At 45.3% G+C, this 27,147-nt stretch overlaps 1 protein-coding gene across 2 annotated transcripts in view; it reads right to left on the reverse strand.

Annotated features, from left to right (window-relative positions):
• The window catches only part of LOC124595156 (probable ribonuclease ZC3H12D), a 580,746-nt gene that overhangs the window by 141,040 nt on the left and 412,559 nt on the right, over nt 1-27,147 (reverse strand). Inside the window, exon 1 of one of the 2 annotated variants that reach the window (XM_047133761.1) lies at nt 23,598-23,691. The exons of the other annotated variant lie outside the window; for it this stretch is intronic. Within the exon in view, the coding sequence (XP_046989717.1) occupies nt 23,598-23,618 (21 nt within the window). The 5' untranslated portion in view covers nt 23,619-23,691. Of the gene's footprint in view, nt 1-23,597; nt 23,692-27,147 lie in introns of those variants that run through there. 2 annotated transcript variants of the gene reach the window in all.

Genomic DNA, 27,147 nt, shown 5'->3' on the forward strand with positions numbered 1-27,147 from the left:
CACGTAAATTCAAAACATTTAAGAATTCCGGCAATGACATTCATCCACAAGCGTGGCTTCATCAATTCTCTCATTGTTTTCCTCCCAACTGGTCATTAGAGCACAGATTAGAATTTGTGTGTGGCTATTTAGAGAATGAACCAGCTGTAAGAATGCGATCAGTCATTCACGATTGCCACAGTGAAGGAGAATTTTATCATGCCTTCCTCTCAGCATATTGGGTAACAAATATTACACTGAAAACAAACCCTGCCCTTTCCTTTTGTGTTATTCTACTATGTGTTTGTGTACGCTTGTGTATTTGTGTTATTCCTGTCTTTATGTGTTTAGCTGATGAGAGTTATGTTGTAGAATTTTTCTAATACTATGTTATTTACTTTGTAAAGATGTTTAGACATTATTTATCTGTTCTGTTTTGTTGCTCATATGTGAAGTTGATGTTTCAACAGTTATTCTGATCTTTATGTATGTACTTATGTCATAATTTTTGTAACACTGATGTGCATATTTATTTCTATTCTTTTGTAAAGCCTGTTTTACTACAAATGTTATCTGTATTGTTATGTTCTTTAATGGTGTATTTTGTACCTTTGTTATTGTATTTTTATGTTTAAAATTGTAATTGACACCAGTTCATCAAATTAAGTAACTTGTAAGTTACATTTGACTGCACACGTTTCTGTTGGTCATAGTATGTGGACAATATGTGAGAAGTAGGGACTGTTAGTGTTTGCACATGTGTTGATAATTCAGCAAGGGACTGGTTAACAGCATTGCTGGTTCTAAGGACAATTCCAAAAACTTTGTGCGTGCACAAGTGGTGGTTGATGGACTTGCTATATTCTCCACAAGACTCTTCGATGGTGATTTTGCACCTGCACAGTCGCAACAGATGGCTGCTGGCCGTCTCTACAAGGACTGCAGTGGGTCTGCACCTTTGATGACCCACCAATACCATTATTTCTACAAGGACTACAGTGGGTCTGCACCTCTGGTGGCCCACCAATACCGTAACCTCTACCAGGAATACAGCGGGTCTGCTCTGTGACGACCTACCTACCAATATTCTTCAAAACTTCGACTGACTCTGCTGTGGGTTTGCTCTGTTGTGGCCCATTACCTGTCTGCATGTCAAGCGAACCCGTGACGAAGAACACACCTTCTCTTCTCCTGCATTAATCTAATTTCTTAACGGTCCCAGATCGCCGAAAACAAGAATTGGACAACTGAGATTTTACAAGTGATCTCTCAAGTGTGAATGACACATCCCTGAAATCCATATCAATACTAATAGTATAAATGCGACAGTAACTCTGCCTGTTACGCTTTCACGACTAAACCGTTGAATCGCTTTCGATAAAATTTGATGTGGAGATAGCTTGAACGCTGAGGAAGAACACAGGCTGCATTAGAAAATGTGTAGTACAACATATTTATTCAGCTGAAGAATACAACACGAAGTATGCATCATTAATTACTCCGTAATATGATTAAACGTAATCAGTACAATGCCTGTTCAGTTCTTGACGTGTTTAATCTATACTTCCATACTAATACCAGTTTTATTAATTGCGAAAGTAACTCTGTTACGTTTTCGCGACCCTACTGCTGAGCCGATTCCGATGGTATATAGCGTGAAGATAACTTGAATACTGAGGAGTATATAGCGTGGAGATAGTTTGAATACTGAGGAATACCATTGGCTACTTCAGAAATTTGTATCTTTTTCAGTGTTATTAATACTTTTAAATATGGTACACCGATTCTTAGTGTGAATAAATTATTCCGTGACAGTGCAAATCGAATGTTACTGTGCGCGATGTTTGTAGTATTGAGTTCCTACTACACCTCGCGAAGCCGGAGAGTTTTGGTGGAGGTACAGCAACAAAATCGGATGGTAAGCCCGAGAACAAAATTTAAAACTATTACTATCAGCCTCGCAAACGGAAGTCTGATTTAGCGCACAGTTCTAAGAGAGCTCAAGCTGCGAAAGTTACTCAAATCCAACAAACCTCAGAGCAATCTCATGTCCGCTGGAGCTTGGATGCAGAACGTCAGCCGGCTGAAGAGCTAAAGAGACATTGGAAGTCACAAGCCCGTCGCATTTTAGAGACTGAGCGTCACGCGACTTTTACAGCTTCCAAGACGCTTGAAGACTCCCAACGACGGCGACATGTAAAGGCTGTACAACAAAGAGAGAGTCGTGTCTTTACGTGTGGAACGTGGGAGTGGCTTTTGGTGAGGCTGCATTTGATTATGATTAACTGACTAAGTTAATCAGAAAACTCTAAACCTGCACGAATGTAATGAAACGTGGCACTTATCTAAAATTACAAAATATAATGCATGCTTTCAGATTCGACAAGCAGCAAAATAATAGAAACACATTCATTATGTATCTATATACCGGCACTATATACATTTTTTTTTACATGCGCCTCTGCACCACTATATACGCAGACTTCTCGTGAAATTACTAGCTTGCTTACTCGCTCAGCATCACTCATCATAAGAAAACTATTGGTATACGAGCGAAGCGGCGGGTAACAGCTAGTTCTTTTAATAAATCTATCCTGCGTCTGCCAGCCTAACGGCTAGGCTTACGAGCTCGTTACATCTTAAATCGCCCCAAACTGATACTTGTATTTACTTGAACGTTTCACTAACTCCAGTGACATAACCGATCACGTAACTAACAATATAGGACCTTTTCTGTGTATTTGTGTGGATTACATTACATTTATTCACGGCGAGAGTAAGCGACTGACTTAACCAAGTGCTGATCCATCTTCCAGGTCCCACTGCATTTCGTCAAAAATTTCTTAACTACATTGCCTCCAAGTAGGTAACTCCGTCGTCTGCGAACAGACTCAGAGAGATAGATGTAGTTAATCAGTAAGGTCATACACGGTCAATCAAGGGATTCTAAGGGAGAAATAAAGACCGACACAACGACCTAGTGCATTGTTCGTAGACGACATTAAGAAAATTATAATGCTACATATCAAAATCCTAATGCACCGAAAAATACAATGTTGTATTTTATTCAGCAGTGGGTGTAAGTTGGTGGTGGTGGTAGTGGTGGTGTATAAATACAGAACTGTGGCGGTAAAATCAAATCACACTACCTTGAGGCACGCCAGACGCCACCTTCGTTTCGGACTTGCTTTCCCATTAAGAAGGTCGTACTGAAATCTGTTCGTTAGGAAGTCTTCGCCCAGTAGTAATATCTATTTGATTAATCTATACGCTTACATTTTGTTTAGTAGGGGGCAATCAAAACTGAATCTAACTGTTTCTGGAATACGAGAGGCACTGAATCAAAATCACCATCGGCATATACTGCCGTCGGTATCCCATGAACGAACAGGAAGGATTCATCGAGGATCTAAATCCCCTATTCAGTCACTCGTTGACCACGATGGCACCGAAACAGAGGACGACCGAAGAAAGGCAGAAATACTGAATTCAGTGTTCCGAAACTGTTTCACTGCGGAAAATCGTAACACGGTCCCTGACTTCAGCCGTCGCACGGACGCCAAAATGGAAAATATTGAAATAAACGATATCGGAATTGAAAAACAACTGCTATCACTTAGTAGCGGAAAAGCATCCGGACCAGACGAGATACCCTTAAGATTCTACAGTGACTATGCTAAAGAACTTGCCCCCTTTCTATCAGCAATTTATCGTAGATCGCTGGAAGAACGTAAAGTACCTAGCGACTGGAAGAAAGCGCAGGTCGTTCCCATTTTCAAGAAGGGTCATAAATCAGATGCGAATAATTATAGGCCTATTTCGCTTACGTCAATCTGTTGTAGAATAATGGAACATGTTTTGTGTTCTCGTATTATGACGTTCTTAGATAATACAAATCTCCTTCATCATAACCAACATGGATTCCGCAAACAGAGATCATGTGAAACTCACCTCGCCCTATTTGCCCAAGAAATTCACAGTGCCGTAGACACTGGCGAGCAGATTGATGCCGTATTCCTGGACTTCAGGAAGGCATTTGATACGGTTCCGCACTTACGTTTAGTGAAAAAAATACGAGCTTACGGAATATCGGCCCAGGTTTGTGATTGGATTCAGGATTTCCTAGAAGAAAGAACACAACATGTCATTCTTAACGGTTCAAAATCTGCAGATGTAGAGGTAATTTCGGGAGTACCGCAGGGAAGCGTGATAGGACCTTTATTGTTTACAATATACATAAATGACTTAGTTGACAACATCGGTAGCTCCGTGAGGCTATTTGCAGATGACACGGTTGTCTACAAGAAAGTAGCAACATCAGAAGACTCGTACGTACTCCAGGAGGACCTGCAGAGGATTAATGCATGGTGCGACAGCTGGCAGCTTTCCCTAAACGTAGATAAATGTAATATAATGCGCATACATAGGGGCAGAAATCCATTCCAGTACGATTATGCCATAGGTGGTAAATCATTGGAAGCGGTAACGACCGTAAAATACTTAGGAGTTACTATCCGGAGCGATCTGAAGTGGAATGATCACATAAAACAAATAGTGGGAAAAGCAGGCGCCAGGTTGAGATTCATAGGAAGAATTCTAAGAAAATGTGACTCATCGACGAAAGAAGTAGCTTACAAAACGCTTGTTCGTCCGATTCTTGAGTATTGCTCATCAGAATGGGACCCTTACCAGGTTGGATTAATAGAAGAGATAGACATGATCCAGCGAAAAGCAGCGCGATTCGTCATGGGGACATTTAGTCAGCGCGAGAGCGTTACGGAGATGCTGAACAAGCTCCAATGGCGGACACTTCAAGAAAGGCGTTACGCAATACGGAGAGGTTTATTATCGAAATTACGAGAGAGCACATTCCGGGAAGAGATGGGCAACATATTACTACCGCCCACATATATCTCGCGTAATGATCACAACGAAAAGATCCGAGAAATTAGAGCAAATACGGAGACTTACAAGCAGTCGTTCTTCCCACGCACAATTCGTGAATGGAACAGGGAAGGGGGGATCAGATAGTGGTACAATAAGTACCCTCCGCCACACACCGTAGGGTGGCTCGCGGAGTATAGATGTAGATGTAGATGTAGATCGAGATCGTTAGTCGCGGAAACCATGTTAATTCCTACACAGGAGTTTACCGGCCTTCAGTAAGTCATCGCACCTGAGTCTTAAGTAAACGCAGCTGACGACCTCCTAATTGGAAATAAGATGTCGTTCATGAAATTTATGCAAGCTGCGGAGCACCTTAAATCAAAAATACTGAACGGTTTTAAGCTTGCGCTAATCGGCACATCAGCGCTAATAACTCTTCAATCGCTTGAACTTACTTTCTTCTGGACAGCTGATGAATCTGACACGAACTGCAGCAAGGCAAGCGGTGAAAGGCGACGGGCATACTTTTTATTTCCGTAGGCTCTCTGACGTAGTCATTCTGTACATTCGATTCTCAAAATATCGACTAGTAAATGGACGCAGTCGAACCAGTTCGAAATGAAACGACTGATTATTACAGCATTTACGTCGTAAACATTACGGATGTTGTCTTGTGACGCAATATTTGCCGCAAAAGGTGTGTGTGTGTGTGTGTGTGTGTGTGTGTGTGTGTGTGTGTGTGTGTGTCAGAAATACGGTCTCCTGATCATGATGGCACAGCTCTTTGTTTCCAAAGAGTGAAGCTAAATAACCTTACTGTTATAAGAACTACATTCTCAAAACTAAGGAGTTGCATTTGAGAGGAAGAAATGAAAAACCATTAACATCCTATCGACATGAGGCGACTGTAGTTACAGCTCAGCTGCATAGGGATTGTGTAAGAAATAGGCTGTGGCGTTATCGAAAACGCGAAGGCATCGCCACATCTCTCCCAGAAATCTCTTTTTAGTACGACTTCGCCTTCTGTTGGCCATACTTGTCGTAGTCAGCATGTTACCTAATGGGTACACTAGAAGAGGAGAATTTTTCGTATTACGAGAAAAGCAGTTGACGGAGCCACAGTCTCACCTCTGCTTGCACCGTTACATTATTATCGAAGTGAATTCCTTGAAGATGTTCTTTCATGTTATGGAAACAGATGGAAATCTGATGGGGCCAAGTCGGGACTGTATGGAGGATGATCGATAACACTGAACACAAGGCGTTGGATTGTTGCAAATGTCGCAACGCTCGTGTGAGAGTCTGGCATTCTTCGAATTCGAAACTCGATTACAGCATGCTGTTTCTCACGCTCCGACATAGGTAAGTTACACACCGCCATGTTACACACTAAAATTCGGAGCCCCTCTAGCGACAGAGGGCTGCAGAAGGCTTTAAGAGCTTTTACATAAATAGTTCGGAGGAAGTACTTCGCTACACGCCCGCGTAGATCGCGCGGAAGCGGTGAAGCATCCCATCAGACGTAGCAAGTCGACATCGGCATTTGGAAGGAGAGAGGACGGTGAATTTAGAAGACGAGCGAACCATTAACTATATACTAAGATAAAGAGAATCTCCTACATCATCAGCAAAGGAGCGTCTTCTTCGGACACATCCTTAGAAAGGACCACGGCAGGTTAACACAGCAAATGATACGGCTTCTGGTGAACAAGAGACCCAAAGTACGCTGGATCCACGAGATACAAAGGGATCTTTAACAAATGAGAATGCAGGATATACAACAGGGTGACTTTTAAATGAAAAAAAAAATCAGACTCTAACCAATTTCGAGGATGGTTCAAATAGCTCTAAGCACTATGAGACTTAACATCTGAGGTCATCACACCACTAGACATAGAACTACTGAAACCTAACTAACCTAAGGACATCACACACATCCATGCCTGAGGCAGGATTTGAAACTGCGACCGTAGCAACAGCGCGGTTCCGGACTGAAGCGCCTAGAACCACTCGGCCACAGCGCGGACAGAACTAGAACCAGAACAAGATGATCATGGACAGAAGAACGAAGAAGGTTGCAAAGTATGATAACGAAAGAATACTGGGCAAAGAGAAAGACCAGAAGAAACGTAGCTGACTCGAATTAACGCGGTCCTCAGATGGGCAAAACTAAAAAGACGACGAAGAACGAGCGATTTCCTGTGTTGTAACCTCCGCCCACCGTCCTCAGTCTCCTAACTAGTCATACAGTATATAACTCCGCTGTAGGTAGGTATAAACCGTTAGTTTCCCACGGACGACGCTGAGAAATAGATTAATTCAGTTTCCTAGGGATCGTGCATAACGGAAATTAGGATGAAATCGAACAAACAGAGCAACATTAAACAATGTTTCACTCTTTGGACTGTTCTCTCGATCTCAAGGAGAAAGGTATACTTCCTAATTAGATTTACACAATTTAATATAGTTTTGTGAGTCTAAATTGGCTGTTTACATTACCTCCGTTTTGCAGTCATCTAGTGGATTGTTCCAGCTCATGATAATATGTTTCTTAGAGTGCAGATCAGTAAATAACTCAACACTAATAAAAATGGTCTCCTCAATTGATCCGCTATCGTAAAAAAAAACCTAATCTCATTCGCCATACTGTATTATTCTCAACTACCTGCCTATAATCAAACCCTTACTTTCTTTTTGCTAGCGATTAACTGGAAGAAAGTCTTCCGTTAGACATTACATTACACTGCGTTGTCGATCAGATCGGCCGCCACTTCCTGAGCAAGTGGAAGTCCTTCTGGCAGAATAAGCTGAACACAGAGGCGAGAGACAATAGCGCCCACGAGATCTCGCGGTAACTGAAGCGTGAAAACGAACTAACGCGCTCCGTAATTCACGGTCTGGAACGCCCTCCCTGCTCAGTATTCACAAGGTCTTGTAGGCAAACAAGTAGGGTACTCAAGGACGCACCTCAACGGCTCGGCATGTGTGGACCGAACGTCTCGTTGATATATAGACAGTGTAACGTAGCTCGAACATGCTACTGTGCTGACCGCTCAACCAAGTTAATTACAAGAGACAAATTAAATGCAAATGTGCTCGATCACTTGTTAACGGGCATACTCGTATTCGTGCATTTACAAGGGGTTAATGGTCTATTGTCCTCCGTTGCCAACGTCCCTAGCAGACTCTAGCGTTCGACCCGAGAGTTGCTGATTCCAATTCTGGTAGTGGATGAAAATTTAGTCAGTAATATTTAACCGGCAAGGGGTGGAAAGAAGCTGCTGCAATCAAAGAAGCATTTCCAGTACATTCTTATCGTGCTTCCAAAGCTAATTAAATATTCTTGGACTGTACACCCGTCAAATACAACTAACAAGAATCACACATAAACAGGTGCAGACGACACCGGTAAACTCAGAAGTAATTTCTATATATCTTGTTATGTTCCTTTGCCAGTAATTCTACGTCAGATTTTTCTTGCGATTAACTACATATTACACTGGTGTGCAAAACTTAAAGACGAAAGTAATATTCGCATGATGTACCACTGCCAAGTAACACTGCTCGATGAAACTGAAAGCACACGCGAAAAGAGTTGCTAGAGTATAGTACAGAAGGTAACAGAAACAAGTACGCAATGTGACGGACAGAAATAACGCTTTTATTCAAAGTTAATAACAACACTGAAGTGACAGCGATTTATGATGGGGCCCTGGACATTACAAAGGACGGGACACTGTTCTTAATAGGGCGTCTCATCACTACGGACGGCGATGCTGGTTCTGCAACGTGCGCCAATGTTGTCCACAAGGTCGGTAAGGAGTTCCTGTGGTACAGCGTTCCACTACTGCACCAGTGCGGCTGAAAACTGCTGGACGGTCGTTGGTGGACGTACTGCAGTACACAACCATACCGCGTCCTATTGTCTTGCTGGCTTTTAAATCGAGGGAAGTGCCAGATCAGTCATATCGCCGGATATATTCCGGTTCCAAGAGCTCCTCCACCTGCGCACATTTTCATCCATATAAATGAAGTCATAGACGAATGCAACACTGAAAAGATGCAGATAGGGAAGGAGTACAGTTTCACTATATCGGTGAGCAGTATCTGTTCCATCTTCAAAGAATCGGAGGTCAGTACGCTTATGCAACATTATGCCTCCCCACAGCACAACACCAGGACCACCAAAACAATCACGTTCGACAACGTTCCTGGGTGTATTACGTCTTCCCGTCTCTCGTCACGTGAGGATACGTCCAGATTCACTACTGAGACTCAAAAAATGGTTCAAATGGCTCTAACCACTATGGGACTTAACTTCTGAGGTCATCAGTCTCCTAGGACTCAGAACTACTTAAACCTAACTAACCTAAGGACATCACACACATCCATGCTCGAGGCAGGATTCTAACCTGCAACCGTAGCAGTCGCACGGTTCCAGATTGTAGCGCCTAGAACCGCTCGGCCACTCCGGCCGCCTACTGAGACTGAATCTGCTCTCATCTGAGAAGAGCACACGAGGTCAGTCCTCATTGGTCCAGTCCTTACGCTCTCGGCACCATCGCAAACAGTGCGGGTTTCAACCAAACGCAACCTAGTGGTCGTGGGGCAAGGCGGCCACTCCCATGCTATCGCCTTGCCACTGCGGAGCGTGATATTGTGTGGCCTAAAGTCCTGTTAACTGTGGTTGCAATTCCACCCGGTGTTTAACGCGAGTCGCTTCTTGCCTACTGTACAACGAAGCGGTCATCTGCTAGTGGTCGACCACCTCCTCTCCTTCGGACAGCAGTGCCTGTGGTTCGGATCGCCCACTCGCACCTCAAAGAATGCTGTGAGAAATGTCAGACTCGCGGTCTACACTCGTCACTCTTGGTCCTTCTTCCAGTTTCCCGACGATTCCTCTGGGCCATTTTGTAACGAAGAACACCAGCACAGTGCATTATAACTGCCCGCGGATTGACACACTATGTCTTTTTCCGTTCCTTGAACTGCCTCGTGCTGTGGGGCACTCCATTTGGCTCTATACTCACGCTGCCCTTACGGCATGTGACGTCCAGCACTCTGTGAACGACAGAGACATCACTGTTTATAAGCTTCCGCACTTTCATTCATTTCCAACGAGTGGTTTATTTGTAGTGTTACATTATCTATCTCGTCCTTGAGGTTTGCAGAGCAGCTTATGCCACTCTGCTTAAACGATTTGTACCACTTTCTACGAACCGAAACAAGACGTCTGACACAACTACCACATTGCATGGGTGGCTAACATCTACATTTACGTTAAAGCATTTCTCAGTGTTTCCATATTTTTGTCGAGCCCCAGTACATTCTACAGTTGGCAAGACTTCACTTCAGTCACAAACAGTTTAATATGGTGGACGTGTGTGTGTGTGTGTGTGTGTGTGTGTGTGTGTGTGTGTGTAGTTTGTGCTCTGTGCTAAAAATTATGTTCAATGATGGAGACAGAAAAATAGCTTCACCGACAGTAGAGCAAGGGCATACGTAGAACAATACGAACACACACAGTAAGTCATAAAGTATATACTAAACAAAAGCTCTCCAGATCAGAACTGCTTATGGCTAACATGAATAACAGAATATGTAAGCTGAAAGCGCTGCACTGAAACAAACATGTACGTATATTTCAGGGCCGATGCTTTGAGGGAGTGAGGCGTAACATGTCTAGCAAAACAAATACTTCCGTTACTTAGTTGTATACAGACGGTCCTAACCTAAAAATTATCAACACGATCTTCCATAGTAATGCGTAATTTCTTGTTGGGGACCTCAAAAATTTAAAGTGTGCATAACGAAAGAGGCTACGAAGGGGCCTAACAATAATGTGAAATGTATAGGTCGACGCGACTGACGATTACAATAGAACACAGAAAAGCACTGCCATGTACTTAGTGACAAAACCAACAACTGACTCTCAATAAAAGCAGAATGGAAGAATGCAAACAAAAAAATTTACCGCAACGACAGGTTAAGATACCATTCCGCCAGCAGATATATCTCACTTCTGTTCTTCGTGAACGGTCGTGTTAGATGAAGATGGGAGTGGTGTAATTCCCCGAACCCTTGCGTCTTAATTGGACGAGAAAAATACGTCAGAACAACATTTAATGGTTCAGAGTCGGCCTCCAATGACAATAAATTAGGTACACGGAGAAAATAGAACGCCGCGACGTCGTATCGTGTTGTTTTGTTTTGCACCTGACAATCTGAAGGAAATTGTTTCCCGTCTGCGCCGTGGCACGCGTCCAGCAGCCGTTCTGCACAATGGACTCCGGTACTCCAAACACACATACACACATATAAAAAAAAACGAGCCGATCGGGTTGGCACACAGTAGCTGGGCTACCGCAACGCGCGGCGCACGTATTTAAAACAGGTTTGCGAGCAGCGGGGAAGGACGCGCGGCCTTGGCGCCGGCTCGCTGGGTGGCTGGCCGGCCCGCGCCTCGCCTCGCAGCGGTGACGCCATTTCCTGTCCTTCCCTCCCCCGAGCCCGACGCTGGATTTATTGGCTGTCCGAACGGGCTCGATGCTTATCGCGGCCACGCACCGCCTTCCTGGAATGCCGGCTCTCGACTCCCCCGAAAGCCGGCACAAACAGCGTCGGGTGCGCGCTCCGCTCTGCGAATTTTCTCACTGTCGTCATGCCTGCCCTGAAGTGCGTAGGACGGCGAAACCAACAATACGTGTCTCATAGCGCCCCCATACACAGGCAGTCTTGTCTGCCAACTCGCTCGACGAGCAGGTCTACCCTGACCCGTCCGTCTGTGTGTGTGTGGGGGGGAGGGGGGGGGCGGGCGTTGGGTTCGCGGTCGGGTTCACGGCTCAGGCCCGTCGGTTCGACCGCCGAACCTGCCAGCCTACACTCCAGTTAGCGCAGACAGAGTCCGCAGACCCGCTCGCCTACCCATTTGCACCTGTGATTGTTTGGCGATGCTATCTGCCTGCATTGAAGGAGTATGTGCGCTGGCAGGTAGAGATTCGCTGGTCGAACCGACGGAACCCAACCGAGGACCCGACAGCGAACCCATCATCGCACACAAGCTAACGGGTCAAGGGAGACCCGCTCAGCGCACGAGTCGGCAGACTGGTCTGCCTCTCTATGGGGTCCTTTTAGTCGCCGTTTCCATTGAGCCGATACGTGTCATCCATAAATTATGTGACACGGACTTCATTATTTATGGAATCGCGACTCCTTGTCACATGTGGTCACATTTTTGTGATCCCCTCCCCTGGTGCCGGACGGGGTGGCCGAGCGGATCTAGGCGCTTCAGTTTGGAACCGCGCGACCGCTATGGTCGCAGGTTCGAATCCTGCCTCGGGCATGGATGTGTGTGATGTCCTTAGGTTGGTTAGGTTTAAGTAGTTCTAAGTTCTAGGGGACTGATGACCTCAGAAGTTCAGTGCCATAGTGCTCAGAGCCATTTGAACCCTCGCCTGGTGTGACGTGACATATTTTGCAGTTTTAAATTTAGAAATCTTAAAGTAAAACATCTCTTCCAAAAGTATTTTATGTATTTGTATATAAAGTCTTTTTTGCATAGAATCAAGACGATACAAAATTTAATCATTTGTGTCCATTGACTTTGAGCCCGTTCCTTTATATTATTTGTGATTGGCACAACAGTCCCTTTGTTCTCGATTTGGATAACGTTAGGAACATTCAATACGTCAACATCATCTTCATTAAACCATATAGCATCGTAATCGCATATCAAACAAAGAACTTCCCTGGCACGTCCTGCTGCAATTCTTTGATGATGAATGTTAGTGATGGGCAAAGCCTATTATGTGATTACTTGTGCTGGTTAGTGCCTTTGCATGACTGAAACTACAGGCCACAAATTCCCATACTTTGCTTCAAATAAGTATGACTCGACACTAGGGCAATAGTCATCGTACGGAACTTGCCTCAAATGTGATAACGCTTGGAGATCCAAAGATAGCTGTAGTAACAGTGGAGGAAATATAGCTTCAGAGTCGTCATTTCCTATTGGTACATACTTGTCTGAAACGTTTAATCAAAACAGGTGGTGGTAAAAACCCCTCTCGAATAATCACCACAGGATAGAGCGTCTCACACTGCAACATGCGACAACCTCACATTTTACAATTTGTAAAAAAAATATTGCGATTTTTGTACGTGATTTGTGTACCAAGTAGCACCATTTTTCAATGTCCTAACCTATACGATACACAGTACGGTGTCTGTCGGCGCAGTGTATTCGGCAACCACAGGAAAATCGTCAATGACCAGTAGCTCCAAATATTAGCCAGGATGATGCTTGCACCCTCACAGTTCCGTTTTTGTAGCTCCAAGTCAGTAGTTTCATTACTGGAATCACGTTGTCAACCGAAACTGTCATGTTTTAACACTTAACCATTAAGTTCGCGCCTTACAGTCGCCATTTGTCGCCCCGCTCTATTAAATGCACTTCTTCCTGGAGCATTTGTGGCAACGGGAATAGCATCCAAGTCAAAATCTTTAAATTATTGCACAACTGAACTTTAATTCACTCGTATCGTCGATATTATCGGGACCACCATCGCAATTGAAAATAAACACGCATTTTACAAAACGTTCTTGAGTTCTCATTAACTTTTTTACAGCTGGAAATTCAGAAAGTTTATGCACGTCTGTGGATTAGTCTCTGCTTTAGAGGAAGAATGTTTTCTACTACAAAACGCTACATATGTAAGCCCAGAGTGCGCCACAGCTTCCGGTTTCTCTTCGTCGTATTTCTGTATTGTAATACCTGCATAGACAGAGGGAATAAGTTTATGTTTCTCAGCGAAATCAAGATCCAGCAATTTTACACAGTAGTCAAGGTGCATTAATATTGGTGCTTGGGCCTTTGCTGCTGTAAATTCAATGCCATACGTGCTTTGTCATCCACAGATAAAAAGAATACTTGACCACAATCCAAAATTGGAGCTAACGATTCAAGGTTTCTTATAGCGGCTGCACAGAATTTTCCATCTGTATGCTTTACATGAAGCGTAGAGTCTGGTTTGCACAATTTAACAGCAACAGTTACTACTTTTTTTCACCCTGCATTGACTCGTATTAAATATACCATGATCGACCTGTAGTATAGCTTTGTTTACACAGTTCGGTAGCACCTGCTGCTAAGTTGGAATTATTTTCACAAATATCTAGATTTTTTTGTTTTTTAGAATCACAACTTTTTTTATGTTGTTCGGCTGTGCTGATCTATCTCTTCAGTATGTTTCTTTCCTGTGTTAAATGTCTTTCCTTAATGCTGGTATTCTTTTTTTTGCTTCATCTGTTGCCATGCTAACGTCACGTGCTAATAGCAAGCTACTGAGATGAAATTCTAGCACTATAATTTTATTCGTAAAAGTGTTCTGACTAGGAGTTGATATAGGTACTGTCTGAGGTAAGTGGTTCCCACCTGGTTGCATACTAATATCTTCAGTGTCTTCTGATAAGTCCTGTTTGATTGCTTCCTGCAATTAAAAGTAAGCATGTAGAATGTTTGATACTGGTATTTCACACAATGTACGAGTATATGCAAAAACACTCTGAACAAGCTAGCTACATGACAGTGAGAACAGAACTGAAATCGACCCGCTACCTTACCTCCAAGAGTCAGAGAGAAAGATGAAAGTTACCTGTCTGGGTTGTTCTATTTTGGTTCAAAATGGTTCAAATGGCTCTGAGCACTATGCGACTTAACTTCTGAGGTCATCAGTCGCCTAGAACTTAGAACTAATTAAACCTAACTAACCTAAGGACATCACACACATCCATGCCCGAGGCAGGATTCGAACCTGCGACCGTAGCGGTCACGCGGTTCCAGACTGAAGCGCCTTTAACCGCACGGCCACACCGGCCGGCTGTTCTATTTTATTTTGCAGGTTGCCACGGAACACTAAACATTTTTTTGCGGTGGAGAACGAAATGTTAACGTAATATAAAATTCAAGCTTACTTTTTTGACCATGCGCTCTAATTGCTTTCGCAGTTTCGACGACGAAGCAATTTTCGAAGAAGATCTATAAGTTTCCTTGTCTTCTTCGTCGTTTATTTGCAATTGCTTGACTTTTGAATCCACTTCACGTTCAGCACTCTCAGAACTTTTCAAACTTCGGGATAAAGTGTTTACTTCATGTTGCATATCTTGTTTATTTTATCAGCATAACCTGCACAGTACTCATCATATAGTTTGCGGTAAAGAATTCCTAATCATTTTTTAATCATTTTAAATTTGTTAGATAAATTGAAAATCACAAAATAGTAGAATCAAGAAAAAGTTTCCATCACTAAACCAAAGTCAGGTTTCGACTGAATGATATACACAACTGAACACAGACGAAATCAGAGTGGTGGCGGTTTTTGTCAAAGCCTCAAAGGTGGCACTGGCCTTTCGGCGTATATCTAAGGCGACCAATGCAGACAACGTAGCTACAGCGAGCGTGAACAGCAGACACACTGCGCGGCCGCCACGTGCCAAAAAGTGATACAAGCAAATTTAAATCTTAGTAAATAATGATGATGATGAAATTGGTAAGTGACTTAACTGGTTCATCGGAGGCGACAGTGATAAAAACACTGCCGCGCGCGATCAGCCGAGCGGTCTCAGGCGCTGCAGTCATGGACTGTGCGGCTCGTCCCGGAGGAGGTTCGAGTCCTCCCTCGGGAATGGGTGTGTGTGTGTTTGTCCTTAGGATAATTTAGGTTAAGTAGTGTGTAAGCTTAGGGACTGATGACCTTAGCAGTTACGTTCCATAAGATTTCACACACATTTGAACATTTTTTGATGAAAACACTAATTTGACTCGGTCGTCCCGCCAGGTGCAACATGGAGAGCTGGTGGCTCGGCAGCTTCTGTCGCACGATACACGGAGAGGTAAAGTTTCAAGTCATCCAGCGTAGAAAAAAATTGTATGTGTAGTTTATTTATCACGAAAAGTTTTAATTTCCGCTATGCAGTCTTACTCATTCGATTTTGAGGAAACTGTTCGATAGAACACTTTTTTTTGTCCGATATCACAGATTGATAATGAACTGGTTTTCGTTCTGCTATAGACCATAGTTACTGTAATACTTTAAGATTAATTAGAACACAGAGTATATTTTGAAAAATTTACATTTAAAAACATAGTCGCTGGACAGTTTATGTTTGCTGTATTTTAGGCCGTACAATGCCATGTAGCTAGCATATCGAAATTATCTGGACAGGCATACCTCTTTCGGTGCTGGAGTAAATATTTGACACATTTGGAAGTGATTTTCAGCCCCTACGTGAAATAATAATGGAGACATCCAAACATTGGTGCATAAAGAATAAATAGGTGCCTTATATACTGAACTGAGTACCGTGAACTACTTTTTGGACGAGTACCCTTTTGGTGCTTTTGGTTCAAAATGGCTCTGAGCACTACATGACTTAACTTCTGTCATCAATACCCTAGAACTTAGAACTACTTAAACCTAGCTAACCCAAGGACATCACACACATCCAAGCCCGAGGCAGCATTCGAACATGCGACCGTAGCGGTCGCGCGCTTCCAGACAGTAGCGCCTAGAACCGCTCGGCCACTCCATTCGGCGGTGCTTTTGGAGAGTTACACGTCGAGCAAGCAGAAGTCGACGGTATCCAATTCAGTCATATTATATATACTGTATGTACGCCAATGTTTGAATCTGTCAATTCGTTTTTCACACACGAGCCTAAACACGACGCTAATGAAGTGTCGAAATTGGTTGCTTAAATAATAGAAGAATTTAACAAGAATTACCGTTGTTATGCTTTTTCTACGAGTTATCGATCAGCTGCAGTCCCGGATCCAGATCTACACTCCTGGAAATTGAAATAAGAACACCGTGAATTCATTGTCCCAGGAAGGGGAAACTTTATTGACACATTCCTGGGGTCAGATACATCACATGATCACACTGACAGAACCACAGGCACATAGACACAGGCAACAGAGCATGCACAATGTCGGCACTAGTACAGTGTATATCCACCTTTCGCAGCAATGCAGGCTGCTATTCTCCCATGGAGACGATCGTAGAGATGCTGGATGTAGTCCTGTGGAACGGCTTGCCATGCCATTTCCACCTGGCGCCTCAGTTGGACCAGCGTTCGTGCTGGACGTGCAGACCGCGTGAGACGACGCTTCATCCAGTCCCAAACATGCTCAATGGGGGACAGATCCGGAGATCTTGCTGGCCAGGGTAGTTGACTTACACCTTCTAGAGCACGTTGGGTGGCACGGGATACATGCGGACGTGCATTGTCCTGTTGGAACAGCAAGTTCCCTTGCCGGTCTAGGAATGGTAGAACGATGGGTCCGATGACGGTTTGGATGTACCGTGCACTATTCAGTGTCCCCTCGACTATCACCAGTGGTGTACGGCCAGTGTAGGAGATCGCTCCCCACACCATGATGCCGGGTGTTGGCCCTGTGTGCCTCGGTCGTATGCAGTCCTGATTGTGGCGCTCACCTGCACGGCGCCAAACACGCATACGACCATCATTGGCACCAAGGCAGAAGCGACTCTCATCGCTGACGACGACACGTCTCCATTCGTCCCTCCATTCACGCCTGTCGCGACACCACTGGAGGCGGGCTGCACGATGTTGGGGCGTGAGCGGAAGACGGCCTAACGGTGTGCGGGACCGTAGCCCAGCTTCATGGAGACGGTTGCGAATGGTCCTCGCCGATACCCCAGGAGCAACAGTGTCCCTAATTTGCTGGGAAGTGGCGGTGCGGTCCCCTACGGCACTGCGTAGGATCCTACGGTCTTGGCGTGCATCCGTGCGTCGCTGCGGTCCGGTCCCAGGTCGACGGGCACGTGCACCTTCCGCCGACCACTGGCGACAACATCGATGTACTGTGGAGACCTCACGCCCCACGTGTTGAGCAATTCGACGGTACGTCCACCCGGCCTCCCGCATGCCCACTATACGCCCTCGCTCAAAGTCCGTCAACTGCACATACGGTTCACGTCCACGCTGTCGCGGCATGCTACCAGTGTTAAAGACTGCGATGGAGCTCCGTATGCCACGGCAAACTGGCTGACACTGACGGCGGCGGTGCACAAATGCTGCGCAGCTAGCGCCATTCGACGGCCAACACCGCGGTTCCTGGTGTGTCCACTGTGCCGTGCGTGTGATCATTGCTTGTACAGCCCTCTCGCAGTGTCCGGAGCAAGTATGGTGGGTCTGACACACCGGTGTCAATGTGTTCTTTTTTCCATTTCCAGGAGTGTATATGATGGATGTATAAAAACTAAATCTGGAAGTTGTCCGCGAGGAGGCTGGCAGGGATGCGCCACACGCGAAACTACTGCCACCTGTTGTTTCCCGTGTTCCTTGTGGGGTTCAAAATGGTTCAAATGGCTCTGAGCACTATGGGACTTAACATCTGAGGTCATCAGTCACCTATAACTTAGAACTACTTAAACCTAACTAACCTAAGGACATCACACACATCCATGCCCAAAGCAGGATTCGAACCTGCGACCGTAGCAGTCGCGCGGTTCCGGACTGAAGCACCTAGAACCGCTTGGCCACCGCGGCCGGCGTTCCTCATGGCATGGCTTCTGTGGGAGGACTTAGAGTAGCACGAATAGCCGTGCGATCTATATTACAACGTGTCGTATCACATCAGTAAAAACTGCGTCTTACTGGGCAAACCTTCGTTTTTAGCATTTGTAGAGTTAGAGAAAGCTTTTGACAATGTTGACTGGAATATTCTCTTTCGAATTCTAAAGGTGGCAGGGGTAAAATACAGGGAGCGAAAGGCTATTTACAATTTGTGTAGAAACCAGATGGCTGTTATAAGAGTAGACGGGCATGAAGAGGAAGCAGCGGTTGGGAAGGGAGTGAGACAGGAGTGCAGCCTCTCCCCGATGTTATTCAATATGCATATTGAGCAAGCAGTAAAGGAAACAAAAGAAAAATTCGGAGTAGGTATTAAAATCCATGGAGAAGAAATAAAAACTTTGAGGTTCGCCGATGACATTGTAATTCTGTCAGAGACAGCAAAGGATTTGGAAGAGCAGTTCAACGGAATGGACAGTGTCTTGAAAGGAGGATATAAGATGAGCATTAACAAAAGCAAAACGAGGATAATGGAATGTAGTCGAATTAAGTCGGGTGATGCTGAGGGAATTAGATTAGGAAATGAGACACTTAAAGTAGTAAAGGAGTTTTGCTATTTGAGAAGCAAAGTAACTGATCATGGTCGAAGTAGAGAGAATATAAAATGTAGACTGGCAATGGTAATGAAAGTGTTTCTGAAGAAGAGAAATTTTTTAACATCGAGTATAGATTTAAGTGTCAGGAAGTCGTTTTCGAAGGTATTTGAATGGAGTGTAGCCATGTATGGGAGTGAAACGTGGACGATAAATAGTTTGGACAAGAAGAGAAGAGAAGCTTTCGAAATGTGGTGCTATAGAAGAATGTTGAAGATTAGATTGGTAGATCACGTAACTAATGAGGAGGTATTGAATAGAATTGGAGAGAAGAGGAGTTTGTGGCACAACTTGACAAGAAGAACGGATCGGTTGGTAGGACATGTTCTGAGGCATCAAGGGATCACAAATTTAGCATTGGAGGGCAGCGTGGAGGGTAAAAATCGTAGAGGGTGACCAAGAGATGAATACACTTAGCAGATTCAGAAGGATGTAGGTTACAGTAAGTACTCCGAGATAAAGAAGCTTACACAGGATACAGTAGCATGGAGAGCTGCATCAAACCAGTCTCAGGACTGAAGACCACAACAACAACAACTACAACAACAACTGGGATTTAATTTGGCGGTCGCCAGAAGTGGAACTGGCGGGGAACCGGCAGGCGATAAAGGAGTCGACCGAGAAGATTTCACTACATCCACACGGACCGGGAACTGGACATTGACTGTCGTTGAGGACCATTTTCCGTTGTATTCAACTGGTCGCTAAACACATCTACTCTCTCTCTCCCAAACGTAACGACACAGCGAAGCAGTCGGGAGAAAGCATGGGGGATATGCATATGCGGAGACAGCAAGCGACTGGTGAATCTAACTCACGGTTTTCAGCATTTTCTGTGGTAGGCAGTCCAGCTGCCGATTAACAAGGGTCAATTCCACGTCAGTCTTCTACATATTTTCCCGACCAATTGTATTTTGCCCATGCTGTGTAAGAGACGTGTAGGCAGACAAAGGAAAGGGCGCTCTTTTAGTGGGGGCGGCCGATGGCGATAGCCGTGCTGACGCCGCTGGGCGGGAGGAGGCAGGGGCGTCGCGTCGGTAAGTAATAGCGAAGGCCGCGGCGCGGGCCCGGGCCCGGGCGTCGCCGGCTGGCGGCTGGCGCTTCCTCGCGGGCCTTGATCCGCGCCCCGCCAGAGTCAAGGTGAGCCGAGCCGAGCCGAGCCGCCCGCCGCGCCGTGGTGCGGTGCGCTGCTCTGCGGCCCAAAGCGCGCCGGGCGCAGGCACCGGCCGCTCCCTGCACTGGCCTCGGCGCAATTCAGACTTCGACACTCCTTCGGCGGTCGCCACTGTGGCACAAATACTGCCACACCCTGTACACCTACGTCAGACACCGCAACTGGACGGTACTTCTGGAACCCCCTTCCCTGTTTGGATAGCGTACGACCCGTGGGAAGGACGATTGTCCGTAAGTCTCTGTATTAGCTCCAATTTCACGAATTTTTTCATCGTGGTCATTTCGCGAGATGTATGTGGCTGGAAGTAATATGCTTTACGACTCTTCCCACAAACTGCTCTCTCGAAATTTCAATAGCGAACCTCTCTCTGAACCACAATACCTCCCATGTAACGCCTGCCACAGGATTTTGTTGTGCATCTCTGTACTACTTGACTCCCAAAAAAACGTCGATTGGTAATGAGACTTGCCGCTTTTACTTGGGTCTTTTCTATCTCTTCCATCAGTCCTACCTGGTAACGGTCCCTAATGTGAGCAATAATAAAGAGTCAGTTGAACAAGCGCCTTTTATCTGACTTCTTTAGTGGATGAATAAGATTTCCTTAAGGTTCTTCCTGTAAATCTGAGTCTGGTATCTGCTTTTCCTATTATTTGATGTAAGTGATCATTCCACTTAAGGTCGTTCTGAATAGATGCTCCATGTTACGCTGATTTCTCTTTCCACCAATTTGTCAACAATAGTGTAGTAGTAGTATAGTAGTGGATTCCTTTCCCCCGTGTGCGTGAGTGTGCGTGTGCGTGTGTGTGTAAGCTTAGGGACTGATTACCTTAGCAGTTAAGTCCCATAAGATTTCACACACATTTGAACATTTTTTGAGTACTCCGCAAATTACATTTGCCGATTTCGATCCATTAAGAGCTACGTGTTCAGTTCCATCTGCAAGGACGTCTCGAATCCAATCGCGAAACTGGTCCGATACTCGGTAAAATCGTATTTTCTTCACTGGACCGCAGTGTGCGACGGTGTCGAATGTCTTCCTGAAGTCAAGGAATGCGGCATCAACCTGAGCGCCGGCCGGCCGGCGTGGCCGTGCGTTTCTAGGCGCTACAGTTTGGAGACGAGCGACCGCTACGGTCGCAGGTTCGAATCCTGCCTCGGGCATGGATGTGTGTGATGTCCTTAGGTTAGTTAGGTTTAAGTAGTTCTAAGTTCTACGGGACTGATGACCTGAGATGTTAAGTCCCATGGTGCTCAGAGCCATTTGAATCATTTTTGATTTCGCCGAAATTCCAGATTCGCCCCGACAAGTAAACGAAGAATGTTTTACACATGTGTCTCAGTAGCTTTCCCTGTGATCTCTTTCTGCTGCGCTGCTGTTTCAAATTCATCAAATGTTCTTGAACGATGTGATACACAAAGAAAACTTGTAAGATATCGATGAAGAGCTCTCGGGTTTCCAGCCGGGTGTCTGCGTTAAAACTCAGCGAAGTTTCGATAAGTGCCATGCTCATCATCATCATCTGACGAAGACGGAGTGATGGGGAAATCGAGTGGGAATTACTGGGCGGAAAACTGTATCTTCGTAAGCCTCGTGAGAGACTCGACGATACATCTGGGTAATCTTATATACATGCTAAGGAATTGTACAGTCTCCATGATGTGTATGGCGTAGCAATAGTATAATATGGAAGGGAGAAGGGCATGAGTAACTTGTAGTGACACTAAGTGTTCGTCACCATACAGTTTTCAGTGGCCGTAGCTGTAGATGTAATCCGCAAAAATCCCAACATAACCTCGAAGGGTCATGGTGAGGTTCGTTTTAAGTGGGGTACCCCAATTTACACGACTGTGCAGATTCTCCCTCTTTCATAACCCGTCTTCGGTTCCTTCTTACTTACAATCGCATTATTTAGTGTTTGAACATCAACAGCTACAGATAGTTGTCAATTCCAGCACCGGAAAAAAATCAGCCACGATCGAGACGTTAAATATCGTTAGCAAATTGCGAAGCGTATATATTTAGGATCACCAATGACTAATTTAGATAGCAATAGGCGCAGGAAGACCGCCTCGATAACTGCCTTTCAGTACAACAGGCACGCAAACGGCAAAAATTTCTAAACCCCTAAATGACGCTATAAAGGAGGAAAATGCGTGTTATGCAAAATATGTTATTAACTGAAGTTTTTGTACAAGGGCGCATCATGGCGATAACCCTTACGCTAGTGTATTTAGCAATAATGAACCGTCTCCAGCAATTACACATTTATTGCTTCTGCTGTTCAAATGGTTCAAATGGCTCTGAGCACTATGGGACTTAACTTCTGAGGTCATCAGTCCCCTAGAACTTAGAACTCATTTAACCTAACTAACCTGAGGACATCACATACACTCATGCCCGAGGCAGAATTCGAACCTGCGACCGTAGCGGCCGCGCGGTTCCAGACTGTAGCGCCTAGAACTGCTCGGTCAGCTTCTGCTGTGCGTGACATGTTGTAGAGGTAAACTTCGCACACATTCAAGGACAAAAGTTCGTGTTACTGCGGGATTATTTGTGATCTCGTCGCGTGGCATCTTCCAGAAGTTGACACTGTATCCTTTCAGCCGTTTGACTGGCGTCGGTGAAAACCTTCCACATTTACACTCGCGCTTCTCAGAACACGAAATTTTCATCAGATACGTGACTGTTACAGTTTAGGTCATCACAGAAGCCGATGGGTAATGAGTGATAGAAGAGTTGTGACACGCGGAAGCAGAAAATTGCTAAATGTATTCTTTGAAAACTAAATCCAGCTCCGAAATGAATCAAGTGCAGTAACAACAAGAGAGTAGGGACAGTAGACGGTTTGTTGTTATTAAATGTCCAAATGTACGTGGAAAGTATCAAGATAAGGTATGTACTGTAAAGGAATCAAGTCACTGGGCTGCTGAGGTGCTGTGGCAGTAGCCGTGGCGACGGGGCTCACATTGTGCCTCCGGGCCGGCGCTGCACAGCGGTCGCCCGTTCCGCGAACCACTCCGGAAACGACTGAGGCTGTGGAATGCCGAGATTGATTCCGCTTCTTACGCAACCAGGCTGCGGGATTACCTGCGATCTCGACGCGTGACACATTGCAGTAGGACGAGTTGATGAATGCGGCGACTGTTAAGCAATAATGAGAAGCCGTTCTTGTTAGTCGAGCCAAAGCATCATCGTGTCCATAACAGGGTGACCCGTATAGCGTTGCAAGCAGTGGCAGCAAAGCAGCGAGCTAGGAAAGGAGGCGTTAGGCAGCGGCAAGAGAGAGCAGTACCAGTACGATACGTACATGCGGCTGTGGCTCGGTCATGGGCTCTCATGGCTGGTCCCGTCCCGCGGCGGACAGGTGCGGGCGCACAAAAACACTGGCACCGCCACAGCCACCGGCCCCAGCGTGGCGGCGCCTGGCCGCCTCCAGAGGAGGAGGCGAGGGCGAGGGGGAGGGGGCGGGCAAGGACGCTCGCACTGCCGCCTTACGTAACGCCAAACCACCCACGCCGCCCCACCCCTCGCACCTCGCGCTCGCCGAATCTCGCATCTCGCACACGGGGCTCCGATAAGTCTTTGCGATACGACGCATCATGGCGGGCGGACGCACGCGGAAGGGGTGCGCTGTACGTCTGAAGTATCGCAGCGGAAGCCTAGAGCTATCCAACACGCGGCCAGCATCGGCCAGACGACTGACATACTCTGCAACGCTCCTCTCCTCTGTACTCGGAACTTGAGTGGCGCAAAATGCTATTCGCGGCCGCGCACAGAATCCATATACTCTCCGGATGTACTGTACGCGGGACAAATTTCGTGACTTACTGCTCCCATTTGGGAACCTGCATATTGCGTGTAATTGCTACGTTACAAACTCAGTCTAAATTACGGTCACCAGGCTCGCTTAAAAGAACTTGTCTTCAGAACTTTAAAACCATCTATATCGTGGCGTAGGCAGTCATTCATAAATGTGAACCTCCTTTGCGAGCTGTCGACGAAAAAGAATCTAGACTGATGCTCTAGAGGCTTAAATATAAAGGTGTTATGTAGCTGTGGCGTAGCAAAGTTGTTAATATACATTCCTGGCTTGCAGAACGTCGTAAGTTCTAATTCTATCAGGTGCTTTGAACTTTTTTACTTTACTATTAATTACCTGGAATAAATGTAATTCTCTTGTTTTTAATCCTTTATCTCATCATTTTCGTCGTCGTACGAAGTTCTTCAATTATTCTCATTGTTTCTTCCAATCACCTTTTTTTATTTCGAGTGATATCAATAATTTTTATTAATTAATTTCGATTTAATTTCTTCAATTCTGACATTTTATATTTTCTTGTGTGTTATTGCGTTTATTATTTCTATTCTGCATTTTGTTTCACTTATAATCTCTGCTTTCGTTTAAATCTTCATTAACGTTACTTTGTCCATACTGCAACAAGAATTTATCTAATAAATGTTTGTATCATGATTACTATACAAAAAATGTAGATCTTGTAACGAAAAATACATATCTGACGCCTTTGCATAGCCAATACAAATAGATGATTACGTTCTTCGTGTTTTTAACCGACAGACAGGCATTTTCAAATGTTTAAATACTATGATACGTAAATAAAAATAGTTAAAATCAAATGCAAGAAAATTCCGAATGAAAAAGAACGACGGGAAGAAAAAATAAAAATGACTGTGCAACTGATGACTGACTTTTATTCCGAAATTAAAAGGTCAACACGATGATACAAATTACGCAGCAAAGGATTAGATACAAAAATTTACATTTAACCAATTAAATGAATAAAAATAATAAAGTAATTTCCATAAAAACTTAAAAATAAAAAAATTCACTGCGCCTAACAAAATTCGAACTCTCAAACCTCCGCACATCAGGAATGTACCTTAACCCCTCTGTGTTCTGCGGGATACACCCTTCCTACAGCACGTGGTATGCCAGTCGCAGTGCACGATTCTGGAAACGCTGTATTAGCTGGATGTGCGGGTCCGGCATTTTCCCGCTTTATGGAGGCGAACGCCAGAAGCAGACGGAGTAGTTGCTACTGGTGATGTACGTTTCGGTAATGGGTAGAGACGCCCGGAGCGAGCTGATGCCTTCTTCTGCAGTCCGGGTGCCACGTCGAGTGAGGGCCCAACGTGACACAGTGGTAACTCACAGCTCTCTTGCTTCACACTGGGTTTTCATGAACGTGGCCAGGTTGTAGTATGGGCAGGCTGTTTCGACTGCTGATGATAATGGCATTTGTCGGGAGTTTAAAACCAGGCGCCACTTCACGGCGCAGGGGAATACGTCCTTAATTGCGTCTCGGAGAGTTGGCCAACGTGGTGGGCATTCATGTTCCGTTCGAAGACCGCCGTGCCGTCTGCAGGCAGTGGGAGCTGTACTCTGGTCTGAGACTAGCATGCCAGCTGCGAAAATAGTGTAGGAGATTGACGCCAGTACCAATCCTCATGATACAACCCTTTTCGTGCAGCAGGGCACACCAGAATTGATGTTGCGATCTGAGGAAATTCCAAACTGGTCGCACACGCGGGATTCCTGTCCTTCGAGGGACATCCAGAGGAACGAGGAGATGACTGTGTGAAACAGAGACTTCTCAATTAAAAGGCCGTCACACTGCACTGTCAAACTCACGGAACTTGCCCAGGAAAACTGCACTGAAGAAGTGCTGACGTCCGTTGCGTCCACCGCCTCCTCTACCAGCCAAAGAAGTTCATGGGTTGTGGAGTGTTCGCTCCAAATTCCAAATGGCTCCTCAGACAGAATCTGCTCCATTTGGACGTGCCACAGCAGTCTACACAAGTAGAGTGTCTCCAATACTTTTGAGGTCGGCGTAGACATGTTTATTGGTCACTAATTTGGAAGGAACAGAATCTTTGCCCACCTTTGGCCAGTATCTCCATTTGGAGATTCAGGAGCCCTTCTGCAATTAACGTGGCGAAAGCAGTGTTCTACATTTTCTGGAGTCATTGTGTCACTCACTTTGCTTTTGTCCTGAACAGCCAGCTGTATGTGGCATAGGTCCATTGGCTATTCGATGACGGTGGAATCTGCGGTCGTATCTTTTTGTGTCGATAGGGAATAGCATTTAAAGTATGCCAGTCCACATTGCCCTCTAGCTGGTGCCTGAAGATAGCAGCCCACTCCTCTTTCCTGTAATCGAACACATAGCAATTGCTTCGCCAAAGAATTTCTGGTCTGTTGCCAATCGTGATAAGGCAAATTACTAAGGATGATGGTGTTGAGCAAATGTGGTGGTAGCGGCCATGAGTGGGTTATTGTAAGTACGGGTGATGCTGCTTCTGCTACTCTTACTGTCGTCTCTGTTACAAAATGATGTGTCTTGCGCTGTACTGTATGCGTGCTCAGGCAGCCCCTTGATTACAACAACATCGATCGCGTCAGTGCGATCTTTCTTTAGTCGGTAGAGATTTGGGTCATCAGATCCCAGTACTAATGCGCCGACCTGCTCGACTCAGTGGGGCAGGCGGCGAATGTTGGTGTTTGACCCTACAAATGTAATTCTCCCATTATGTCATCTGCACAACGACGCAGTTACATCCACAGTCTCCCATTCACTGCTTTAGGTAGTCGCGTAGAGAAGCTGCCGAACAAGCTGGCCACCTCTAAGTTTCGTGTCAGCCAGTACTGTGCAAGGCGCAGGCTGATTCGTTAAAAGTGACTCTGCGGTCATTGGAGAAACTGAAGCAGCGTAGGTGACGCCAAGTCTAGTTGTAGCTGCCTTCCACGCACGATGTGCCCGAATGCAGTACTGCTTGCACGACCCATTTTTTCTGCTGTGTACAATATGTTCCATGCATTTGGCGCATTATAGTTTTCC

The sequence above is a fragment of the Schistocerca americana genome, chromosome 2 (assembly GCF_021461395.2).
Source record: "Schistocerca americana isolate TAMUIC-IGC-003095 chromosome 2, iqSchAmer2.1, whole genome shotgun sequence".
NCBI classification, from domain to species: Eukaryota; Metazoa; Arthropoda; class Insecta; order Orthoptera; family Acrididae; genus Schistocerca; species Schistocerca americana.